General features: G+C 50.7%; 2 protein-coding genes across 9 annotated transcripts in view; one reads left to right on the top strand and one right to left on the bottom strand.

The window, feature by feature from the left end:
* Window positions 1-307: 307 nt before the first annotated feature.
* Window positions 308-20,340, top strand: Fcsk (fucose kinase). Of its 5 annotated transcripts, none has more exons than NR_052009.1 (24): window positions 308-374; window positions 2,859-2,963; window positions 3,250-3,401; window positions 3,547-3,597; window positions 6,787-6,912; window positions 7,454-7,526; window positions 7,970-8,067; window positions 8,450-8,530; window positions 9,038-9,157; window positions 9,336-9,507; window positions 10,627-10,739; window positions 12,227-12,328; window positions 12,450-12,620; window positions 12,958-13,120; window positions 13,507-13,877; window positions 14,918-15,128; window positions 15,275-15,441; window positions 15,524-15,745; window positions 16,110-16,253; window positions 16,384-16,503; window positions 18,578-18,765; window positions 18,856-18,955; window positions 19,345-19,568; window positions 19,710-20,340. NR_052009.1 is itself a non-coding variant. In NM_172283.3 (24 exons), exons 2-24 carry the CDS (start codon window positions 2,882-2,884, stop codon window positions 19,827-19,829), a joined length of 3,273 nt encoding a protein of 1,090 aa, NP_758487.2. In that variant the 5' UTR covers window positions 308-374; window positions 2,859-2,881; the 3' UTR covers window positions 19,830-20,340. The 5 variants fall into 5 exon arrangements, 4 of the variants coding, with proteins under 4 accessions (NP_758487.2, XP_017168235.1, XP_030099371.1 ...); NM_172283.3 differs by having other exon boundaries at window positions 13,056-13,120; XM_017312746.2 differs by having other exon boundaries at window positions 342-374; window positions 6,787-6,922; window positions 13,056-13,120; window positions 19,710-20,333.
* Window positions 20,341-20,561: 221 nt separating this feature from the next.
* Cog4 (component of oligomeric golgi complex 4) overlaps window positions 20,562-22,943 on the bottom strand; it is a 35,635-nt gene continuing 33,253 nt past the window's right edge. For 2 of the 4 annotated variants that reach the window (NM_001310607.1, NM_133973.2), the window contains exons 16-19: window positions 22,118-22,201; window positions 21,820-21,921; window positions 21,297-21,425; window positions 20,562-21,065 (exon numbers count right to left, since the gene is read on the bottom strand). In NM_001310607.1, coding sequence (NP_001297536.1) covers window positions 20,931-21,065; window positions 21,297-21,425; window positions 21,820-21,921; window positions 22,118-22,201 — 450 coding nt within the window. In that variant the 3' untranslated portion in view covers window positions 20,562-20,930. The remainder of the gene's footprint in view (window positions 21,066-21,296; window positions 21,426-21,819; window positions 21,922-22,117; window positions 22,202-22,943) is intronic. The other 2 variants (XR_387727.3, XR_003947213.1) reach the window with 1 other exon arrangement.

Here is a 22,943-nt window from a genome sequence, read left to right as displayed (position 1 = left end):
AGAGGAAGGCAAATGAGTTCCTGGACAGTGAGGGCTACAAAGAGAAACCCTGTCAAAACAAAACAAAACAAAACAATCAAAATATACTTTTACCTTGTACCCGAGTCACAACAAACAAACAAACAAACAAACAAACAAACAAACAAACAAAGAAACAGTTGGCCAGTGTCTTTAAGACACCTGTTCTCTCTGGAAATTTGTATATTTAGCACTCCTTGTAAGTTTGAGAACTTTGTCCTTTCAGTAAGGCGGGGCTGCGAGTAGGTTCTGAGGACTCTGGCGGGAGGCCGAATGAACTCCATTTCCCAGGGTGCGCCGCGCTGCATGCGCAGCCGCGTTAAAGAGCCGGCTCTGCGAGCGCTGGGCGGACGCAGGTATGTGGGTCCGCGGGGTCTTCAGTTCCACTGTAGTTTGGGGCGCCTTCCTGCGGGTTTCCCAGATCTCTGCCGTCGCCCCCAGCGCTAGTTAGCTGCAGGGGACCTCTGTAGTGCAGTCTTCTCTTGATCTGGGTTTTCAGAGGGAACCCCCACGACTTGCGGACACCTGGCACACCGAGCGACATTCCCTTGAGCCAGGGAGCTCTAGATGCCAGCGCTGCTCTGATTTTGATTTGAGTCGTTTTCCTGCCTCAGTTTACCCCACTGGGTACACATTGTATGAACGTATTGTTTACTATCTGGTTTTACTTCCAGCCAACTTCTTTCTGCCTCTTGTTCTTCAAAAAGCTGCAAATTAGAGTCTCCTGGGCCTGCCTCTCTCTCTCTCTCTCTCTCTCTCTCTCTCTCTCTCTCTCTCTCCCTCTCTCTCTCTCTCTCTCTCTCTCTCACTCACTCACACACACACATACATTCAACTTTTAAAGTTTTTAAAATGCTGAAATGTGCGTAGTCCCTACCTATACCATCTTTGTTCAATGAGCAGATTATGAGCTGGCATAGTGGCCCAGGCCTGTAAACCTAGTATTGGGAAGTGGAGGCAAGAAGATGGAAAGTTTGAGGCCAACTAAGGCTGCATAATATGAGCCTGTCTTAAAAATATGTACTTGGAGTGTGCGTGCGTGTATGCATAAGGGGCCTTATTTTATCATCCCTGGGTATGCTCACTCTCCTGCAATTTTCCTGAGGTTTCCTAGCACTGGAAAGCAAACAGAACTAAAAAAAAAATCAACCAACCAAAAATCCTTGACTAGATGAATTGGTGTAAGCTTTTAGCCAGGTTTGCTTTGTAGGACTATGTCGTAACTAAAAAAGAAAAGAAAAAAAAAAAAAAAAGACATAAAAAGTTCCAGTCCTCAAAACTCCAACTTGGATTGAGCAAATGAAGCTCTGTGAAAATGGGCAGAGTGCTGCTATAATTTCTTCTCTGTATTCTAAGATCACTGTGCAAATGCCACGTGTGACAACCCAGGACCATTCCTCCCTGTGACTGAGAACATAGACACGGGGACACACCCAGCTATTTATGCTAGCTCTACCTGACCTTAGGCAGCCTGCTTATTCTTTAAGCCAGGCTTCCTTTATGCCTGTGGTGTGATAAGATCACCTATTAGGACTGGTGAATGGCTCCTGTGAGCTGTCACTACAATGCCGTTGGCTAGGTGCCTGAGAAACACTCCTTAAGTGTTAGTTACTCTCCTGGCTGATCTGACTGGGAAAACTCCATAGCCTTGCTTGACTTCTTGAGACTTTTCCAGATCTTCCCCTACCCTCACCCAGCAACCCCATATTATTCAGAGTTGTCTAAATTTGCTTTTCTATCGCTGTGATAAAACTACCAAAAGCAACCTGGCGGGGAGAAGGGAGGGTATATGTTTTATACTTCCCGGTCAGGAACCCCAGGCAGGTATTTGGAGCAGGAATCGTGGAGACATGCTGCTTACTGGTTTGCTTTCTTGCTTGCTCAGCCCTTTCTTATATGACCCAGGGGCTCTCTTAGATGCCTCGGGATGGGGCCCGCACACAGTGGCGTAGGCCCCCTACATCAGCCATCAATCACCACAGCCTCTCAAAGACAAGCCCAAGGGGATTTGATTGAGGCAGACCTTCAGCTGAGGAGCTTTCTTCAGAGGTGACCTTATGTTATATCAGGGTGACAATTAAAGCCAGCACTATGGTCTTTGACCTGGAATCTATTTCAGAGCCTTCATTTCCTCCCAAACAGGGCTAGGCTAAAACTTTCTTACTCCACTGCCACCTTGGAAAGGTGTGTCATTCACTCAGCCACTGTCGGGCACCACATATTGTTTTGCGGAGGGGAACATTACAAGTCATGCTTTTTTTAAAAAAAAAAAAAAACTTATTCTTCTTTTATTTGCATTGGTGTTTTAACTGTATGTATGTATGTGTGAAGATATCAAGATCCCCTGGAACCGGAGTTACAGACAGTTGTGAGCTGCCATGTGTGTACTGGGAATTGAACTTAGGACCTCTGGAAGAACAGCCAGTGTTCTTAACTGCTGAGCCAACTCTCTAGCCCTTAAAGGCATGCTTTTTATTTTAAAAGTCCAGTGAACCGAGTTAAGGATAAGGAGGGGCTGGAGAGATGGCTCACTGGTTAAGAACACCTACTGTTCTTGCAGAGGTCTTGAGTTCAATTCCCAGGATATACGTGATAACTGATAGCTATCTGTAACTCCAGTCACAGGGGAACTGGCACCCACCTCTCACCTCCGAAGGCTCTTGGCACTGCACTCATGTGTTATAATGCACATACGCAGGCAAAACACTTACACACAAAATACAATAAAATTAAAAAAGAACCCATGCTTGTGTTAGAATTCATAAAATTATACCAGAACGAGTCACACTAACGTATGACCATCAGAAACATTCACGTATGCTTATACATTGCTGTTTCAGGAAGCCCCTCCATTTTGGCCAGAATGGAGCAGTCAGAGGGAGTCAATTGGACTGTCATTATCCTGACATGCCAGTACAAGGACAGTGTCCAGGTCTTTCAGAGAGGTAGGTGACACACCGTCCCCCATTTTCTTTATATTAGGAACTCTCTCTTCTCTTCCTTACCAGACCCCTGCTGCACTGGGGGCCTGGTAGACCTGGGTTGAAACACAGACTTTCTTCCTAGTCTTGATACCTGATATACACGTCACGTCCTTGGCCCTGAGAGAGAGAGAGAGAGAGAGAGAGAGAGAGCGCTAAATCAAAGTAATCAAATGAGTGTTCCAGTCATTTGGTTCAGGGCAGACTAGTGGTGACTGTGCGTGTCCCCCAACATTTATTTTGCTCCCAGAGCTGGAGGTAAGGCAGAGACGGGAGCAGATTCCTGCGGGGACGATGTTACTGGCTGTGGAGGATCCCCAGACTCGAGTCGGCAGCGGAGGAGCCACCCTCAACGCACTGCTGGTGGCTGCTGAACACTTGAGTGCCCGAGCTGGCTTCACTGTGAGTGCTTCTGAGCCGCGCTGCCCCTCTGGCCCATGTTCCCGTTGAAACTCAAATAGTGTCGACGACTTCTAGACCTTCGGGGGTTTGTTCTGTGAGTCTGACAGGCTCATCTCTGCCCCATTGTCTCTCCTGCTCTTGGCAGGTGGTCACGTCCGATGTCCTGCACTCTGCCTGGATCCTCATCTTGCACATGGTAAGCAGGATTCCGAATGTGCGTGCGGAGGGTCAGAATCTTGGTTCGAGCGATTGGATGACACTGTAGGGGTGTTCTACCATGGTGCATGTGCAAGGTGTTCATTGTGTAAATCCAGAGGGATGAATGAAAGGAACTGTCTAGACGTTGGGAGCTGGTTAGGAATGTACTTTACACAAATCAAAACGTCCATCTGGAGATGGAGAGAGGGTTCAGTGGGTAAGAGCATTTACTGTGTAAATATGAAGGCCTGGGTTCAAATCCCCAATACCATGTACAATCTGAATATGGCTTTGTGTGTCTATAATCCCAGGATCAGAGGACATGCACCTGCACACGTGTGTGCATGCAGCACACACACACACACACACACACACATACACACACACACATACATGCATATAGACACATACATGTACAGGCAACATATATGCATACAACACACATGTGCATGCAACACATATGCATACAACACACACAAATACATGAACACACAAATGTGCATGCAACACACACACAAATAATAATAAAAGAAAGAGGTCCATCTGGGGCAGGCAAGATGGCTCAGTGAGCTAAGGCTCCTAGTGCCAAACCAGACAACCTGAATTTAGTCCTGAGGAGTCAATTCTAATTGGAAAGTTTATCAAGATAAAAGCTAATACAGAGGTTTTTTTGTTTTATGTATGTATATACGTATGTATGTATGTATGTATGTATGTATTTTTGCCCAGATTCCCCCAGTGGTAATTTGTAAACAGCCAGGATATTGTCATTGCTATAGATGCCCGTCTTACTCTCCAGTGTTAAACCTTCTGGACCTATGTGGCTTTCTGCTGTTGTCTCTGCCCTTCCTTCCCTATTTTTATTTACGCTTGCATGTGTGTGTTTCTACTTGTTTGCATGTACACCATGTGCATACCCTGCTCACAGAGGTCAGAACAGGGTACAGAGGGTAGAAGAGGGCATCGGGTTCCCACAGAACCAGAGTTACAGGAGGTTGTGGGCCGCCCAGTGTGGGTGCTCTGAAGTGAACCTGGGTCCTTTCTAAGAGCAGCAAGTACTCTCAACCAATGAGCCATCTCTCCAACCCAGGTCCCACCTCTTCAGCACAGTCTGTGCTTTTTGGAGATTATTATTATGTATGTAAAGTTCTTGTTATATTTATTATGTGTATGTGCATGTGTGTATGCACGTGGAGGTCAGAGGACAACTTTTGGGATTAGTTCTTTCCTTCTACGATGTGAGTTTAAGGACTCTGAGTCGCCTTTCAGGCTTAGTGGCAAGTTCCCTTATCCACTGAACCGGCATCATACTGGCCCAGATCCCATTATTAGGTCTTTAGATCAGGACCTCATGGGGTCGGAGAGATGGCTTAGTGATTAAGAGTGTTTGATGCTCCTGCAAAGGATCCAGGTTCAGTTCCTAACACCTACATTGGACCGCTCACACCCACTGATAGTTCCAGTTTCGAGGATTTGATGCCCTCTTTTGGCCTCCGCAGGCACCTGCATGAACACGAAACACATGCAGATAAGTAGGTACACACTTTTTTTTTTTTTTTTTTTTAAAAAAAAAGGAGGGCCTCATGTAGCCGTGGCTTGCTCCAAACTTGCTGTGGAGCTGAGAACAGACTTGAACTTCAGATTCTCCACCTCCAAGGGCTGGGATCATGGGCATGTGTCACCATGTCCCATGCTAGGCAAGCACACTGCCAACCGAGTCGCATTTCCAGTTTATTGAGCGTATGCTTTTTTTTTGTTTGTTTGTTTGTACCCTGGGGCCCAGAGTACAAGCCATGTAGCCCTGGCTGACCTGGAGCTCATTATGTAGACCAGGCTGGCCTCAGACTCACAGAGATCCACCTGCCTCTGCCTCTCAAGCCCTGGGACTGATGGCACCTTCATGCCTTATCAGCTTACATTTGTTAAAATTGAAAAAAAAAAACAAAATTTAGAGAAAGTATGAATGAAAGTTGGGCAAAATGGCTGGGGGCCGGGGGGGAGGTGCCTTCTGCCAAACCTAAGTTTGACCCTCAAGACCAACGTGGTCGAAGCAGAGACCCAGGTCCTTTTGTTTTTGGACTTCTATTTCCTGTCCCGCAGTACCTGCATGTGCACATATACAGACGCTTAAAACATGCAAAAGAAATGTTAATGAAAATCTAAAGGGAAATACCTCAAAATGAAGGCCACACTTAGTGCCCCTGGGGATGTTCTTTTCCTTTCGATGTGTGCTGCGCTTTGTAATTCTGCACAGTAATCCTGTGAGCTGTAAAAATTCAAACAAGAACCATCAATACAACACTTTCTTTCTTTCTTTTTTTTTTTTTTGGTTTTTCGAGACAGGGTTTCTCTGTATAGCCCTGGCTGTCCTGGAACTCACTCTGTAGACCAGACTGGCCTCGAACTCAGAAATTCGCTTGCCTCTGCCTCCCAAGTGCTGAGATTAAAGGCATGCGCCACCACCGCCTGGCTAACACTTTCTTTTTTAAAAAATATTATTATTAAGATTTATTTGGGGGCTGGTGAGATGGCTCAGTGGGTAAGAGCACCCGACTGCTCTTTCGAAGGTCAGGAGTTCAAATCCCAGCAACCACATGGTGGCTCACAACCATCCGTAACAAGATCTGACTCCCTCTTCTGGAGTGTCTGAAGACAGCTACAGTGTACTTACATATAATCAATAAATAAATCTTAAAAAAAAGATTTATTTATTTATTTATTTATTTATTATAAGTGCACTGTAGCTGTCTTCAGATACTCCAGAAGAGGGCGTCAGATCTCACTACAGATTGTTGTGGACCACCACGTGGTTGCTGGAATTTGAACTCAGGCTCTCCAGAAGAGCAGTCGGTGCTCTTAACCGCTGACCCATCTCTCCAGCCCAATATACCGCTTTTTTTTTTTTCTTTTCTTTTTTGTTTTTTGTTTTTTCGAGACAAAGTTTCTCTGTAGCCCTGGCTGTCCTGGAACTCACTTTGTAGACCAGGCTGGCCTCGAACTCAGAAATTCGCCTGCCTCTGCCTCCCGACTGCTGAGATTAAAGGCGTGCGCCACCACGCCCGGCTAATACAATGCTTTCTTAAAACCTCTTTTACTTAATGCCTTTTGCCCTCGTACAGTGGAGGTGTCCCTGCTTCCCTGTAGCAAGGACTCCCTCATGAGGTTCTGCTCCCCCCACTCTCCCCAGGGCCGAGACTTCCCCTTCGATGACTGTGGCAGGGCCTTCACTTGCCTCCCTGTGGAGAACCCACAGGCCCCTGTGGAGGCCTTGGTATGCAACCTGGACTGCCTGTTGGATATCATGACCCACCGGGTAAGGCCAGGTAGTCAACCCAGAGTGGGCCCTCCCAGATGAACCAGTTTGCACGTACTGAGCCACCCGGGAGGGTCTATGAGGCTCGGATGGGGAACCCCAGGAAGAAGGGTTTGTAGTGAGCACACTAGAGCTTCAAGCAGTTAGTTTTGGGGCCAGGTGTGGTGACGAACACCTTTAATCTCAGCACTCAGGAGCAGAGTCAGTTGGGTCTCTGAGTTCCAGCTCAGCTGAGTCTACATAGTGAGACTCTGCCTCAAACAAACAAACAATAAGTATGGGAGGAGGTTGAGTGAGAGGTTGAATGTCGGTTAACACTGACATCGTGGCACCTGATAGGCCCTGATGCTTCAGTGGCAGACGCTTTTCAGTTTTAAGTGGCTGGAACACACGGGGGGGGGGGGGGGGGTGAGGTGGAGTGGGGCGGGGCGTAGGGGATGGTGAAAGAGTGGAGGATGATGGTGAAAGAGTGGAGGATGGGCTGGGCCAGGCCACTAGCTAAATTCCCTGGTCTTTCATCTCTTTCCCCGGTCCCCTGCAGCTGGGTCCAGGTTCCCCACCAGGTGTGTGGGTCTGCAGCACCGACATGCTTCTGTCTGTTCCTCCAAACCCTGGTGAGCATGCGTGGCCCGCGACCGCCTTCCCTCGCCAAGTCTGTCCCAGCAGCTATTTATAAAGGAAGCATGGGCCCGGCCATTGGTCTGTTGAGCCTCAGTCTGCCCTTCCGCAGACTTGGTAGCTGGTTGTGGTGCTTCATGCCTGTATAATTCTTGCACTCGGGAGGGCAAGCAGCAGTGAGTTCTAGACCAACTTACACCCCCACGCCCACGGGGGCGGAGTTAAATGGGAATAACCAGGACTGCCCCGCCCCTTTGGCTCACATTGACTTGTGAAAGAATTTTAAGGGGAGAAGGGGGTTGCCATTTTTCCAGAGGAATGTCCATTTGGCCTTGGAAACTGTATTTCCCTTCCAGAGCTCCCAAACGCTGCTGCTCTGGGCTTGTTTCCTCCTGTCTGGGGCTCCCTACCTTGCCACCCTGATTGTGCCATCCCATAGGGATCAGTTGGGATGGCTTCCGGGGAGCCAGAGTGATCGCCTTTCCTGGGAGCCTGGCCTATGCGTTGAACCACGGTGTCTACCTCACTGACTCACAGGTATTACTCCTGGTACAGCTAAGCCGCCCTGGGGTCGGGGTGCTTTTCCGGTCCTGTGCTCTGGGACCTGCGGTTCTTGATATCTGTCATCCACGTGGTCTCGAGCCTGAGTTCTGATGCTGCTCACTTGCCTAGATGTCAGGCTGTGTGCTCAGGGGCTGAGGCTGTGACAGTGACTAAAGCCTGCCGCCGCCCGCCTGCGGCCCCCTCTCCCTTATACAGATAGAAGTCAGCTGCTTTGTCCCCTCAAACGCACCGGTACCTGCCCGCCTGCCTGACTCGCACCTACTCACTGGGAGACCGTTTGCTGACTCTCACAGCTGTGCCTACTTCCTGGTCCTTTCTTGTTCCTGGTGCTCATTCAGTTCCTCCCTCCCCACAGGGCTTGGTTTTGGACATTTACTACCAGGGCACTAAGGCGGAGATACAACGTTGTGTCGGACCTGATGGGCTGGTACCATTGGTATGGTTAGCTGGGCTTGGGACAAGGGGTCCTGGGGACTTTTGGGAATAGGGGAGGACAGTTTCCCTTTCTGGGGGAGAGACCCACTCTTTTTTAGAGGATCCGAGGCCAAGCTAGAACCAGAACCTAAAGAGACATGCAGCAGGGCAGATGAGGCCAGAGTCCATGGAGCAGGTAGATGTGGAAGCTCAGGGTCTTGCCTTGGTCCAGATAGCTACCAGATTCGAGCAAGGTAGGGAATGTAGTAGGAGATTAGAGGCAGCCTGGTGGATGTGGGTAGGATGTTGGGTGTAGAGCTGAGTTTGGCAGACCTGAAAGTTGAGGGGGTTCTATAAGGTGCTTTTGTAGAAGCTGACCAAACCTGGAATATGGGGGCTGGGGTGATCCCAAAAGCCCATGCCTTTTATGATACCACACCACATTCGGCTCATCTGTGTGTGCCCTCCTCAATTCATGCCTGAGCTTGGCACCAGGGTTCCTCCACGTGAGCCTTGTGGGTCCCTCCAGGTCTCCGGGGTCGTCTTCTTCTCTGTGGAGACTGCTGAGCACCTCCTAGCCACCCATGTGAGCCCACCGCTGGATGCCTGCACCTATATGGGCTTGGACTCTGGAGCCCAGCCTGTGCAGGTGACTAAAGGAAGCAACCGGGGTCCCCCGGCTGGGGGGTGAGAGGCTGAGTGACCTCGGGCCAGTCTTTTCCCCTTTCTGGGTTAGCCTCTGCAGATGGGACTAGCCCAGCCCAGCCATGGGATTGTGGGGCCCAGCCACTGCCCTGCCAATAGCCACGCTTCTCCCCCTCACCCAGCTGTCTCTGTTTTTCGACATCCTGCTCTGCATGGCTCGGAATATGAGCAGGGAGAACTTCCTGGCTGGGCGGCCCCCGGAGTTGGGGCAAGGTGACATGGATGTAGCAAGTTACCTGAAGGGAGCCCGGGCCCAGCTGTGGAGGGAGCTTCGAGATCAGCCCCTCACAATGGGTGGGTATCTCTTATTAGCCCTTGGGTAGAAAGAGAGAGAGCTGCCTCCTGCACTGTGGACTAGGCAAGCCTAGCCCATGAACTGGACAGTTATGCTCTCCCCATCCAGAACTTTCCTGCCAAGGTACTTCCCTTCCCAGCCCTCCTGTTGTCTCCATTTTGGCTCCTTTCCCACTGTGTCCACCTGGTAGCTATGGGCCTGAGGCAGGTTGCATAGACTCTGAAGCTCAGCTTTATCATTGGCCCAAGTGGCTCACCCCCAATGCCTGCCTCTCTAGTGTCTGGCGAGGATGTTTGCTGGCAGCCAACTGACCCTGTACTGGAGCTGCAGCAGGCATAGGGTTGGAGTCAGTGCTTTTAAGAAAGATTTCTCTTTTAATTTAAGAACTATATGTGGGTTTTGGAGAGATGGCTCAGGGATTAAGAGCACCCACTGCTCTTCCAGAGGTCCCAAGTTCAATTCCCAGCAACCAGACGGTGGCTCACAACCATCTGTAATGGGATCTGATGCCCTCTTCTGGTGTGTCTGAACCAGAACACAACAGTGTACTCACATACATAAAATAGATACATCTTTTTTGTTTTAAAGATTTATTTTATGTATATGAGTATACCATAGCTGTACAGATGGTTGTGAGCCTTTATGTGGTTGTTGGGAGTTGAATTTTTAGGATTTCTGCTTGCTTTGGTCAACCCTGCTCACTCAGTCCCTGCTCGCTCTGGCCCAAAGATTTATTTATTATTATATATAAGTACACTGTAGCTTTCTCCAGACCCAACAGAAGAAGTTGTTGTTGTGTGTAAGCCACCATGTAGTTGCTGGGATTTGAACTCAGGAACTTTGGAAGAGCAGTCAGTGCTCTTACCTGCTGAGCCATCTCACCAGCCCAGATACATCTTTTTTAAAATCCCCCAAAACCTATATGTTTGTGTGTCTGCCTGTTGGTATGCACATGGGTGCAGGTTCCTTAAGAGGCCAAAAGAGGGCGCTGGATCCCTTGGAGTTGGTGGTTGTGAGCCACCTGATGTGTGTGGGTGCTGGGAATTGAACTTTGGTCCTCTGCAAGAGCACCTGGGCCATCTCTCGAACCCCTGGGGTCCATTCTCATGTCTTTATAGTGTATGTCCCTGACGGCGGCTACAGCTACATGACGACTGATGCCACCGAGTTCCTGCACAGACTCACGATGCCTGGAGTAGCTGTGGCACAGATTGTTCACTCCCAGGTGGAGGTGAGACTTGTCTGCCCCTCCCCTCCCTTTTTTCAAAGATTTATTTATTTATTTATTTATTTATTTATTTATTTTCATGCATATGAGTACACTGTAGCTGTACAGATGGTTGTGAGCCTTCATGTGGTTGTTGGGAATTGAACTCAGGACTTTCAGAACAGCAGTCAGTGCTCTTACCTGCTGAGCTGTCTCACCAGCCCTTGTCTGCCCCTTAATAGGCGCATACTGAGTACTTGAGGTCAGTGAGAGGTGGGCTCCAGAGATAGAAATTCCCTGTGCTTGGAACAGTTTACCTATGAGTTAAGGTACTATCAGCTCTCTTTTTTTCTTTTTTCTTTTTTTGGAGACAGGGTCTCACGTAGCTGGAGGCTGACTCAAACTTGATAGATCTCCAAGGATGTCCTTAAGTTTTCTCCACCCCCTACCCCCTGTCCCCGACCCACCAGACTGGGTTTGTGTAGCCCTGTCTGTCTGTAGACCAGGCTGGTCTTGATCTCAGAGATCTGCCTTGCCTCTGCCCACTGCTTGGCTGACCTTGAAATTTTTATTTAAGACTTATTTATTTTTTACATTTTATTTACTTGCGTGTGCGTGTGCATGTACATGCCTTCATGTGTGTACATGTGCACATGCTATAGCACGTATAGAAGTCAGAGGACAACTTACAAGAGTCATTTTTCTCCATTGTTTGAGTTCAGGGATCATACTCAGTTTTTCACACTTGGCAACACATGCCTTTATCCCTTGGGCAACCTAGCGGTCAGACTTTGAACTTGCTTTTGTTTTGTTTACTTTTTTTCTTTTTTTTTTTTTTTTTAAAGATTTATTTATTTATTATATGTATATTACACTGTAGCTGTCCTCAGACACTCCAGAAGAGGGAGTCAGATCTCATTACAGGTGGTTGTGAGCCACCATGTGGTTGCTGGGATTTGAACTCCTGACCTTCGGAAGAGCAGTCGGGTGCTCTTACCCACTGAGCCATCTCACCAGCCCTTGTTTTGTTTTCTTAAGACAAGGGTTTCTTTGTGTAGTCCTGGCTGACCTTGAGGTCACAGAGATCCTCCTGCCTCTGCCTCCCAAATTCTGGGATTAAAGCACACAGCACCACATTTTGATATCCCAGAGACACTGGAGGTGCAGAGAAGCCAAAGCTGCTTACTCAAGGCTACAGAGTGGCCAGTTAATGGCTAGTTAGAAGCTAGGAAGGACCTTTCTGCAGGTTCTTTGGGGAGACAGGATGCTGAGGACTGGACAGATGGCATTCAGAGGTGGCCTTCGGGTAGGAGTGCTGGATAGACCAGATGGGATGGAGTAAAGTTCTTTGGCTTGGGCCAGGACAGGTCTAGAGCAGGATCTGGCTGGTTGAAGTTCCTGGAGTGTAGTGGGTCTTTATACTTTCCACCTAGGAATTTGTTTCCAAGTAAGAATTGAGGGGCCTAGCCTCTGGCTTTCAGCTTTACCGGTTTTCTTCCCTGGCTTCACAGGAGCCACAGCTGCTAGAGGCTACGTGCTCGGTGGTCAGCTGCCTGCTCGAGGGCCCTGTGCACCTGGGGCCTCGAAGTGTCCTGCAGCACTGTCACCTGAGGGTGAGCCCTGACAGCATGGGCAGGGGGGGAAGCAGACGGGGTGGGGGTGCCATTGCTCAGCACTTGTTGGGGCCCCGTGTACCTGCCCCTCACCTCAAGATACCTGCCTGCTTCCTTTCAGGGCCCCATTCGCATCGGCGCTGGCTGCTTTGTGAGTGGTCTGGATACAGCCCACTCGGAGGCACTGCATGGCCTGGAGCTCCATGATGTCATCCTGCAGGGACACCATGTGCGGCTGCATGGCTCCCTGAGCCGTGTATTTACTCTTGCTGGCCGTCTGGACAGCTGGGAAGTAGGCATCTACTTCACATTCCTTTGTCTCCATCTTTCAACACTGGGGACCCCCCAGGGGTCTGCCTCTGTCCTATCACAGGGTTTCTGAGCACTGGCCTGAGGGATAGACTGGGGGCGGGGTGACCAGACGTCACATTGGACTTTGAGGACTTTATCCCCGTGCTAGAGGCTGGTGGTTGAGGTTTAGAGGGTAGCTTGCTTTGGGTCTCTTGGCTAGTAATGGCCCCCATCAGGAGTAGACCTCAGGATTGTGCTCTAAATCCTAGGCATTTGGGTGGAAGTGTTAAAAGTGGCTTAAAAGAACCTGTTCCTGTATGTGTGTCTCTCTCTTCCAGTCCCCTTTGGAGCATCTGTTCCCCAGTCTCTCGCCTGGTGTCCCCTAGTCCCTTTCAAAGGCCCCTGCATTCCTGACTGCTTCTTCCTCTTCCCCCAGAGACAGGGGGCAGGCATGTATCTCAACATGTCCTGGAATGAGTTCTTCAAGAAGACAGGCATTCGGTAAGTAAGCTGCTTGCTCCAGCAGGCCTCTGTGGGCCTAGGCAGCCGGTGTAGCTGCTGCTTTGTAGCTTTGCCCTGGGCGGCCCTGTCCGGTCCTCTCACCACCCTGCTAGGCCCACTACAGCTGGAACAGCTGGATTCTCCCCAGGACTTTTTCCCTAGCAGCTCTGCAGTCCTGGCTATGCTGTGTCTACACTTTGGGATTTTTTAATTATTCAGTATCTTAGGCAAGTTGACAGGGCAGCATAGCCTCCCTCCCCTAGTGACAGACATACTAGTGACGCCCATGGGGGAGTATGTCCTGTCCCTATGAGTTGACCAATAGGCTTGGAAAGAAGGCAGGGCCCTTAGCTTTCTTCCTACTAATGCACCTTTCTGCACCCCAGAGACTGGGACCTGTGGGACCCAGATACACCCCCCTCAGATCGATGCCTCCTCACTGCCCGCCTTTTCCCTGTGCTCCACCCCACGAGGGCCCTGGGGCCCCAGGATGTGCTGTGGATGCTGCACCCCCGCAAACACAGAGGTGAGGCCCTTCGGGCCTGGCGAGCCTCCTGGCGTCTGTCCTGGGAGCAGCTGCAACCTTGTGTGGACCGGGCTGCCACACTGGACTTCCGCCGAGATCTGTTCTTCTGCCAGGCCTTGCAGAAGGCAAGGCATGTGTTAGAGGCGCGGCAGGACCTCTGCCTACGTCCACTGATCCGGGCCGCTGTCGGGGAAGGTTGCTCTGGGCCCCTGCTGGCCACACTTGACAAGGGTGAGTGTTCTGGGTGTTAATAGTAAGGAGTTAGGCTGTGATGGCCTGCCCTGCCTGCCCTGCCTGCCCTCTGGGCTGTCAATGGAAAGGACTAGGAAGCCATGCGATTCTAAAGTGGAAGAAACGCTAGAGTTTTGTTTTCTAGCAACCTTCATCCTTGTTAGCAAGGCTTTTAGTGGGAGGTTGGCGCCCGGTTGCTGAGACTCTGGGTCCTTACAGCATCTACAGGCCTGTGTGTTCTGTACTGAGTGCCAGGATGAGGGCGCAAAGCTCCAGCTGGGACCTGGCATGTAGGCAGCTCTCCCACACGGTAGCTGGACCATATGGCCTGGTGGCTAAGAGTCTTAGCCTCATAGAAAGTGGCTCATTAGTGGCCCTGAGAAGAGCGGAATCTTGTTCCAGTTCAAATCACTCGCCCAAAGCTAGCTGAGGTGAAGACTTGAACCCAGGTAGTTTGATCCCTCAACTCTTTTTTAAAAAGTATTTATTTAAGCCAGGCAGTGGTGGTGCATGCCTTTAATCCCAGAACTCTGGAGGCAGAGAGGCAGGCAGATCTCTCTTGAGTTTGAGGCTAGCCTGGTCTACAGAGCAAGTTCCAAGACAGCCAGGGCTACACTTAAGAACCCCCCTTTCTTGAAAAACCAAACCAAACCGAACCAAATCCATTGTGTGTGTGTGTATGTGTGTGTGTGTATACGTGTATGTGTATGTGTAGGATTAGAAGACAGCTTGTTCTCTTCTTTCCCCATATGAGTGTCAGAGATTGAATTCAGGTTGTCAGGTTTGGCAGCAAGTGAGTTTGCCCTGAGGTTTCTCACTGACTCAAGCCTGAATAATGCCTCAGGTAGCAGTGGGAGATGCGTTTGCATTGGAGCTAGCAGAATAAAACCTTTGCTAGGGTGCATTCACAGGCAGGGGCACACCTTGACGAAAGTTTGTAGCAGTGAGGAGCCCGGAGTATCTGGGGACGATTGAGCCTCGGGTAGAGTATTAGAGGCCAGAGCCTTCTCTTCTGGAACCCCTAACTCCTGGCCCCTCAGTTGCAGCTGGGGCAGAAGATCCTGGCGTGGCAGCCCGGGCTCTGGCTTGTGTGGCCGATGTGCTGGGCTGCATGGCAGAGGGCCGAGGAGGCTTGCGCAGTGGGCCAGCTGCCAACCCTGAGTGGATTCAGCCTTTCTCATACTTGGAGTGTGGAGACCTGATGAGGGGTGTGGAGGCGCTTGCCCAGGAGAGAGAGAAGTGGCTGACCAGGTGGGTGTGAATCAAACTAGAATCTGTCAAGGAGCCATCTGTGAAAGGATCTCCTGATAGTGGATGCTCAGAGAGGACGTTCAGATTGACCATGGCAAGTCTATTCCCAGCTCGGGGCTCCATGAGACTATCTTCCCTCCTGTCAGGCCTGCCTTGCTGGTTCGAGCTGCCCGCCATTACGAGGGGGCCGAGCAGATCCTGATCCGCCAGGCTGTGATGACAGCCCGGCACTTCGTCTCCACCCAGCCCGTGGAGCTGCCCGCACCCGGGCAGTGGGTGGTGACTGAGTGCCCAGCCCGTGTGGATTTCTCTGGTGAGTTCCTCGGGCTAGGTATGGGTATCCTCCTCAGAGTCAGGCTGGCAGGCTCTGTGACCACTTTGTTGAACTGCACTAGGGGGCTGGAGTGACACACCGCCCATTGCCTATGAGCTTGGTGGAGCAGTGTTGGGCCTGGCTGTGCGGGTGGATGGCCGCCGGCCCATCGGGGCCAAAGCACGCCGCATCCCGGAGCCTGAGCTCTGGCTGGCAGTGGGACCTCGGCAGGATGAGATGACCATGAGGATAGTGTGCCGGAGCCTGGATGACCTGCGGGATTACTGCCAGCCTCATGCCCCAGGTCAGGACAATTAGAACATCATCCAGGAGGGATGGCAGCCAGAGCCAGCTGGGATGGGGGCAGACCTTGGATATCCATCCACAGAGGACTGTAGACTATTGGGGAGCTAGGGCTCGCCAGTATGTCTGAGGAGCTCTGAAAGACTAGAAAAGGCTGACAGTTACCCTTCTTAGGCACCAGCTGTCGCAGAACACATTTGCCTGTGGTAGAGAGCCTAGATGCCCTTTTATGGCTTGAGGATGTGGCCTGCACTGTCCTACCAGAGGAACTCCATCTTGGGTTGGGGAATTGCGGGGTTGGATGTTAAGTGATAGGCTGAGATGGGCCTAGGAGTAGAATTCCTCCCTTTGTGCTCATTCCTCAGGGGCCTTGCTGAAGGCAGCCTTTATCTGTGCTGGCATTGTGCATCTCCACTCAGAGCTCCCTCTGCTTGAACAGTTGTTACACTCCTTTAATGGTGGCTTTGAGCTGCACACGTGGTCAGAGCTGCCGCACGGCTCTGGTCTTGGTAAGCCTTGGTTCCCTGTTGATACCCTGTGGTCCTGCTCCCTGGCCTGCGTGCAGCACCGAGAGTGGGTGGGACTGGTTGGATCAGACAGAAGTGTCTCATGACTGGTGCCCTCCTCTGTGTTCTGCAGGCACCAGCAGCATCCTGGCAGGGGCTGCCCTGGCTGCCTTACAGCGGGCTGCAGGCCGGGCAGTGGGCACGGAGGCTCTCATCCACGCAGTGCTGCACCTGGAGCAGGTGCTCACCACAGGTACACAGTGGGCCTGGGTGGTGGAGGCTGGGGTCCCCTAGATTCATCAGTTGCCATATAACTGTAAAATGGTTGTAGTTTCCTTACCACTTGGATTTCTGATGCTTTTCAACTTGAAATATTTTACCTCAAAGGAGCTAAGGTCCTACTCTGAGGACTGGACTTGAGGGCGGGAAGCTATTGCTCCTTTTGATTTGTGTGTATGAGCGTTGGCCTGGATATATGTAAGTGCACCTTGTCTGGGGCCCACAGAGGGCAGAAGAGGGTGCTGCATTCTCTGCAGCTGGTGATAACAGGTGGAAATGAGCCACCCTATGGGTGATGGGGACTGGGTACCTGTGGTCCATATGGTGGTCCTCATGACTACCCACTCCAGGCTGTCCTTCAGAAACTATGAGGCAGACCTGCGTTTGGAACGGAGGATGGACTTGGCACTTTCTGGGCTATAAAGGTTTTTGCCCCTTTGCTGTCTGTATGGCGGAACAATGATGGCCCAGCTAAGACTATACTCTGAGGTGGTTTGGTCACCAGACCGCCTTCTGGCTATTATGGTACATGAAGCTGAGCATAATGTAAAGCAGCCACGCATTTGTTTGGTCCTAGATCTCAGACCGTTTTGTTCACCCAGGAGGTCTCATCTCTGGTATAGTTTGAAGGAAACTGCCTCAAAGATGCACGAATACCTGATCGCAGGGTCTCCTCCAGTCCCCCTGATGTATGGGCACCTGACCACAGGGTCTCCTCCAGTTCCTCTGAAGCCCTGCCTTTGTGTTGACCCAAATCCTATAGTAGGCAGTACATAAGCAAAAGTTAGCTATGCTTTCAGTGTCCTTTTGAGACCATTCGAGTTCATTTGGTCAACTGACATTTATTGATAACTTTATTGGGGCCTAGGGACGAAATGAGCAAAAACATGTCTTTGATCTCAAAAGTCATGGGATATAAGGAACATAGGCACTCATCAGTAGCCACTAGAGCGCTCTGAAGAAGGGTATAGTCGAGTTCTTGGTATTTTCTGCACTCTCTCTCCATCCTCATTCTGTACTTTAGATTCTTAACTACCGAGGGACTGAAAGTTAGAGAGAGAGCTTGGTGGGTAAAGCGCTTGCTGTGCAAACATGAGGACCTGACCTTAGATCCCCAGCACTAACCAGTACAAAAGTCTAGGTGTGAAATTATGTGTGTATAAACCCTGTACTAGGTGTGCAAAAGGAGTTCGCAGGGCCCAGTGGCCAGCCAGTGTAGCTAATTGGTGACCTCCAGGTGGCGGAGGGGCTGGAGAGTTCCTAGCTCATAGCCACCTGTAAATCCAGCTTCAAGGGATCTGACCCTCTCTGGGTACTGCGTTCGTGAGCACATACCTACACACACCAATGCTTTTTTCAAGATAGAGTCTTACTATGTAGCCCTAGCTGTCCTGAAACTCACTCTGTAGACCAGGCTGGTCTTGAGATCACAGAAATCTGCCTGCCTCTGCCTCCCAAGTGCTGGGATTAAAGGTGTCTGCCACAGCTACCTGACTTTTATTTTTAGGTTTCTTATTTTATATATGTGTGTGTTTTGTGCTTTTTCTTAAAAAGACATTTTTCTATATGTGTATCTCCTTATGGGTATGTGTACATGGACCCATAAGGAGATATGGAGGCCAGAAGGTATTTAATCCCCCCGTGCTGGAGTTTCAGGTGGTTGTGAGCTGCCAGATGTAGGTTCTGGAAACCACCTGCTGGTCTTCTGCAAAAGCAGTAAGAACTTTCAGTTACTAAGCCATCTTTTTGCTTCTATGAACTTATTTTTCAAGGACTCTTAGAAGACAGATTGTCCGGGTACTGGCAGATTACGTGAAGTCTAACTTCTGATGTGTCTTGTGCCAATTCTAATTACATGATTAACCTGCAACAAAACTGTCCCTTTCTGGGACTGGCCTGCTGTCGTGGCTTACTCGTCTCAGCTAGAGTTGGGACTGGGACAAGCTTATTCCCATTCTGGTTCCAGTTAGAGATTCAGGGCCATGAAACAAGGCTGGGTGAGGTTGGGTCACTTAGGTTCCAACAGTGACAGGACTTTGGGTTCATAGGAGGTGGCTGGCAGGACCAAGTCAGTGGCCTAATGCCTGGCATCAAAGTGGGGCGCTCCCGGGCCCAGCTGCCCCTCAAGGTGGAGGTGGAGGAAATCACTGTGCCTGAGGGCTTTGTCCAGAAGATCAATGACCATCTGCTCCTGGTTTATACCGGCAAGACCCGATTGGCCCGGAATCTGCTGCAGGTGAGCTCAGCCCCTGACTAAGGAAGGCAGTTTCCTGGCTGGCCTTGGCTGGAGCTGATTCTCATGGCACCGTCCGTGTCCCGCCTGCAGGACGTGCTGAGGAACTGGTACGCTCGGTTGCCCGTTGTGGTACAGAATGCCCGCAGACTGGTGCGACAGACCGAGAAGTGCGCTGAAGCTTTCCGCCAAGGTGAGCTTGTTTATCGGTTCAGAGGTAACTCTTGCCTCAGGCCAGACACAACCCCACACATTAGGTCCTTGGGGATCTCCTTGTGTTTTCTCCTTGTGGAGCCCTATCTCAGTATAGAACTTGTCTCATGGGAATAGCCCTCTGATCCTAGTTACCAGGAAACAGGAGGAAGAGGCTCTGCCCTGACTGAGTTGCAGGGAAGTGGGGGCTGCTTAAGCCCCAATGATGAGGCTATAGAACACTGGCTGGGCACCATGCTGGCTGCTCCGTGCTGTGCCCGCAACCTTGTGCAGTTGAAGTCATGCCTTTTGACACTCCCTTCCTTCCCTCTGCAAAAGTTACCACCGGAGAATCTGGCCCAGGCAAACCATCCCCTCTCCTAACCCCAGGAAACCTGCCTCTGCTGGGACAGTACCTGACCTCATACTGGGAGCAGAAGAAGCTTATGGCCCCAGGCTGCGAGCCGCTGGCCGTGCAGCGAATGATGGATGTCCTGGCCCCGTATGCGTATGGCCAAAGCCTGGCAGGGGCAGGTGGTGGGGGCTTTCTCTATCTATTGACCAAGGAACCCCGGCAGAAAGAGACTCTGGAAGCTGTCCTGGCCAAGGCTGAGGTATGTGCTGGTATAATGGTTGGAAGTTGGTTGGAGTGAAATAACCCAACTGTGGCCCACCAAATCATGGTCCTCCTGGCCCCGTATCAGTCCAAAAGGCCTGGGAATGTTTAAGCTCTCAACACCTTCTGTCCCACCCAGGGCCTTGGCAACTACAGTGTCCACCTGGTGGAAGTGGATCCTCAGGGCCTGAGCCTGCAGCTGCTGGGACACGACACCCGTCTTTGTGGGGCCGGGCCCTCTGAAGTGGGCACCACCTAGAGCTGCAGCTGCGCGTCCCTTCAGTGGGGCTCACTTTGTTATCCCTTACCTACCTCTTCAAGTCTGCTGCTAAGGAAGGAAGCAAGACTTGGACAGAAGAGGCAGTGTTTGCAAACAGTACTGTGCTTCATGGTGGGCAGTGGCTGAGACTTGGCCTCTATCTCATCTGGATTAAGGGAGGTCTTAGTCACAGTGTCTCATGTGCACTCTACAAATTCCATGGCCCAGTGTAGGCCTCCTAGGGCCCTGCAAAGGATGACAATCAGACCAACTCTAAAGATAGACTTTCAGGCATTCCCATACCAACTCTGATTCTACAGCAGGGGCCAGGGAAGAGTGAAGGTGTGTTCTCAGGTCTGTGGTAGTGAACCACTCTCTGCCACAGTCTACAGCAAGCTTTTGATAACCTAAGCCTTTCTAACAACACTACAGTGTCAAAGGAACCTGGGGGTAGTGGGTTCTCAACACCCGCATCCTTGGAATAAATTCTAATTTTCAAGTTTGTCTTCAGAAAACTGTTTTTTTGCTGGGAGAAATTCCTACTTCTGGCATTGTGGGAAGCTGCTATACCTGGATTGATCCAGCCCCTGGTGCTGAAAGCCCAAGAAAGGGTTGAAGTCCAGGACTGGATGAGGGTTCCTGCTGTTAGGTGACTAGATGGGGGGAGACTTGACTGCAGGCCACTAGTGGAATGGCCTTGTCCAAGCAACCAACCCTTCCTGGACCCAACACAATGGCATGTCTCCAGGTAGTGTCTTTATTTGTGAACATCATAGCCTTGCCGTTAAGTCCCCAGGTACCTCCAACCTCCCTGCTGTCATGGGCATGTGTGTTGTAGTGTGCGGGCGAGAGAGTAACAGATGGCCAGGCATATGCTGCCCACTTAGTCCCCACCTCTCTGTTGGAAAAGCTCTCCCTTTTAGCCTCCAGCCGTAACTGCTCCTGGGAAGAACTTTGCAGTGAGTGCACTCCTTGCTTCCTGGTTTCCATGCAGTGGTGTAGCCTGGACCTTTGGCTGACCCAAGCCAGACAGTTTTGCATAGCTCTTTGGCTGTAACTGCTTAGAAAACAGGTCCTGAAGTCTGGCGGGCCACATGGCAGCTATAGGCGCAGCCTCTTGATATCCTCATTGCGGAAGTCTATGCGCAGAGCCAGCACCTGTCGCACTTCAGCAGGGGTGAGGCGCCATGTCAAAGGGCCAGAGTTAGCACCCCAGTAATCTAGTATCTCAGTCACCTGTGGGCAAGAGTAAACTAGTCAGCAGAGGTTGGTCCATTCTGAGGGAAGCTCCTGGGCTTTACTGAGACAAGGCAGAGACATGTAGGAAGGGACATGTAGGAAGGGACATATAGGAAGGGGGTGCCTTGTAGAACTGTGCTGCTAGCAAGTAAGGGCGCAGGGGGCTCGAAACTTGGTGATGGACTCTTTCCAGTCACTTTCCTAGGGTGGGCTGAGGGAGTCACATACCCGCTCTAGGTTAAGGATTGTAGCCATCTGAGAGAGGCGGGCGAACTTGTCTCGGATGGTCCAGGTTGTCACAGTGGTAAGGTAAGCAATGAGTGACCGGAGTTCCTTGTCAAACTGCAGACCGCCCAGCTACAGGAGAATGAACATGAAGCCTAACCCCATGATGAAGCAGAATTCAGTGGCCCTCCCTCAGAACTGGGAGGCAAAGGCTGAGGACATGGCTCAGCAGGAAGAGGTACTTGCCACCAATCCCGATGGTCTGAGTCTGATTCCCAGATCCCACATGGAGAACTAAAACAGCTACAGGTTGTCCACATGCACACTGGCATGTGCTTTCCACCAAATAAATGTTAACAACAACGAGAGGGAGGGAGGGAGGGAGGGAGGGAGGGACGGAGGGAGGGAGGGAGGGCCAGCCAGAGCAGGGTCTAGATTAGCAGGGTGTGCTGGTGGCAAAGGGGATATGAATTCTGGGATGGCATGACTACTAGGAGAAACTAGGCTTATGTTCCTTGGAACTTACCCTGTTGAAGGTGGATTTCAGGACCACTTTTTCCAGTTCAACAGCAACAAGGCTGGTCATGAGGCCGGTTAGGCTGTCATAGATGACTGGGGACAGGCTGGCCTGCACAAAAGCTTGGGTCAGGAGGAGTCCCGTCAAGCTCCTCTGCCTTTAATACTGACAGTCTTCCAGTGAGACAGTTACATGAAGAGGCAGTGCCTCCACAGGCTGCCACTCAGCACGGCCTTTGGATTTACAGCAAGAGTGGCAGGCCACAGGATGCTGGTGAGGGCATTATGGGAACTCCACAGACCCTCACCTTGAACTCTGCCATCTGCTGTTCCAGGTTGAGGATGAATTGCTGTACCCAGGGGTCATTGGCCTCATAGTCGTTGAATTCTTCCTATTGTGAGAGGCAAGTGGGGGTTGTCAGGGCCTCTTTCTAAGAAGTGCCACTTACCCTCATCTCTCCTCTGCCAACTTAGGTAAAATCAGCCTGCATGGGCATGGTGTAACCTCAGAGGTTGAGGCAAGGCTGCCCTAAGTTTGATGTAAGCCTTGGTTACATAGGGAGATGAGACACTTGCCTAAAAAAACAAAAATAAATAAAATTATCCCCCTTTCAGCCAGGCAGTGGTGGTGCACACCTTTTATCCCAGCACTCAGAAGGGAGAGGCAGGTGGGTCTCTGTTAGTCTGAGGTCAGCCTGGTCTACAGAGTAAATTCCAGGACACCCAGGGCTACAAAGAGAAACCCTGCCTCCAAAAAACAAAACAAAACAAAAACCCCATTCAAAACCAAAACCCAAACAAATAAAACTCCTAACCAAACTCAGAAAGCCAGCTTCAGTCCCAGGCCCACCATGTCCCAGGGTCTTACGTCGAGCTAAGGAACAGTGCTGGGCTGCAGCAGTGGCTCAGACACTGGGGCAAGGCTAGGCTGGGAGGATAAAGCTCTTATACGGTTGGGTGTGGTGGCAGAGCACTTAGGGGACAGAGGCAGGCAGAGCTCTGTGAGTTCAAGGCTAGCCAGGGCTACATAGAGAGACTCTATCTCAAAAAATCAAAATAATCCTAGGTCTATGATAGATGGGGCAAAATGTGCCTCAGTATTAGAAGAGTCACAAGAAGGCAGGTCCCTTCACA

The sequence above is a fragment of the Mus musculus genome, chromosome 8, assembly GCF_000001635.26.
Source record: "Mus musculus strain C57BL/6J chromosome 8, GRCm38.p6 C57BL/6J".
Taxonomy (NCBI): Eukaryota; Metazoa; Chordata; class Mammalia; order Rodentia; family Muridae; genus Mus; species Mus musculus.
The sequence above is the reverse complement of the archived record's forward strand: the minus strand, read 5'-3'. Positions and strand labels throughout refer to the sequence as shown.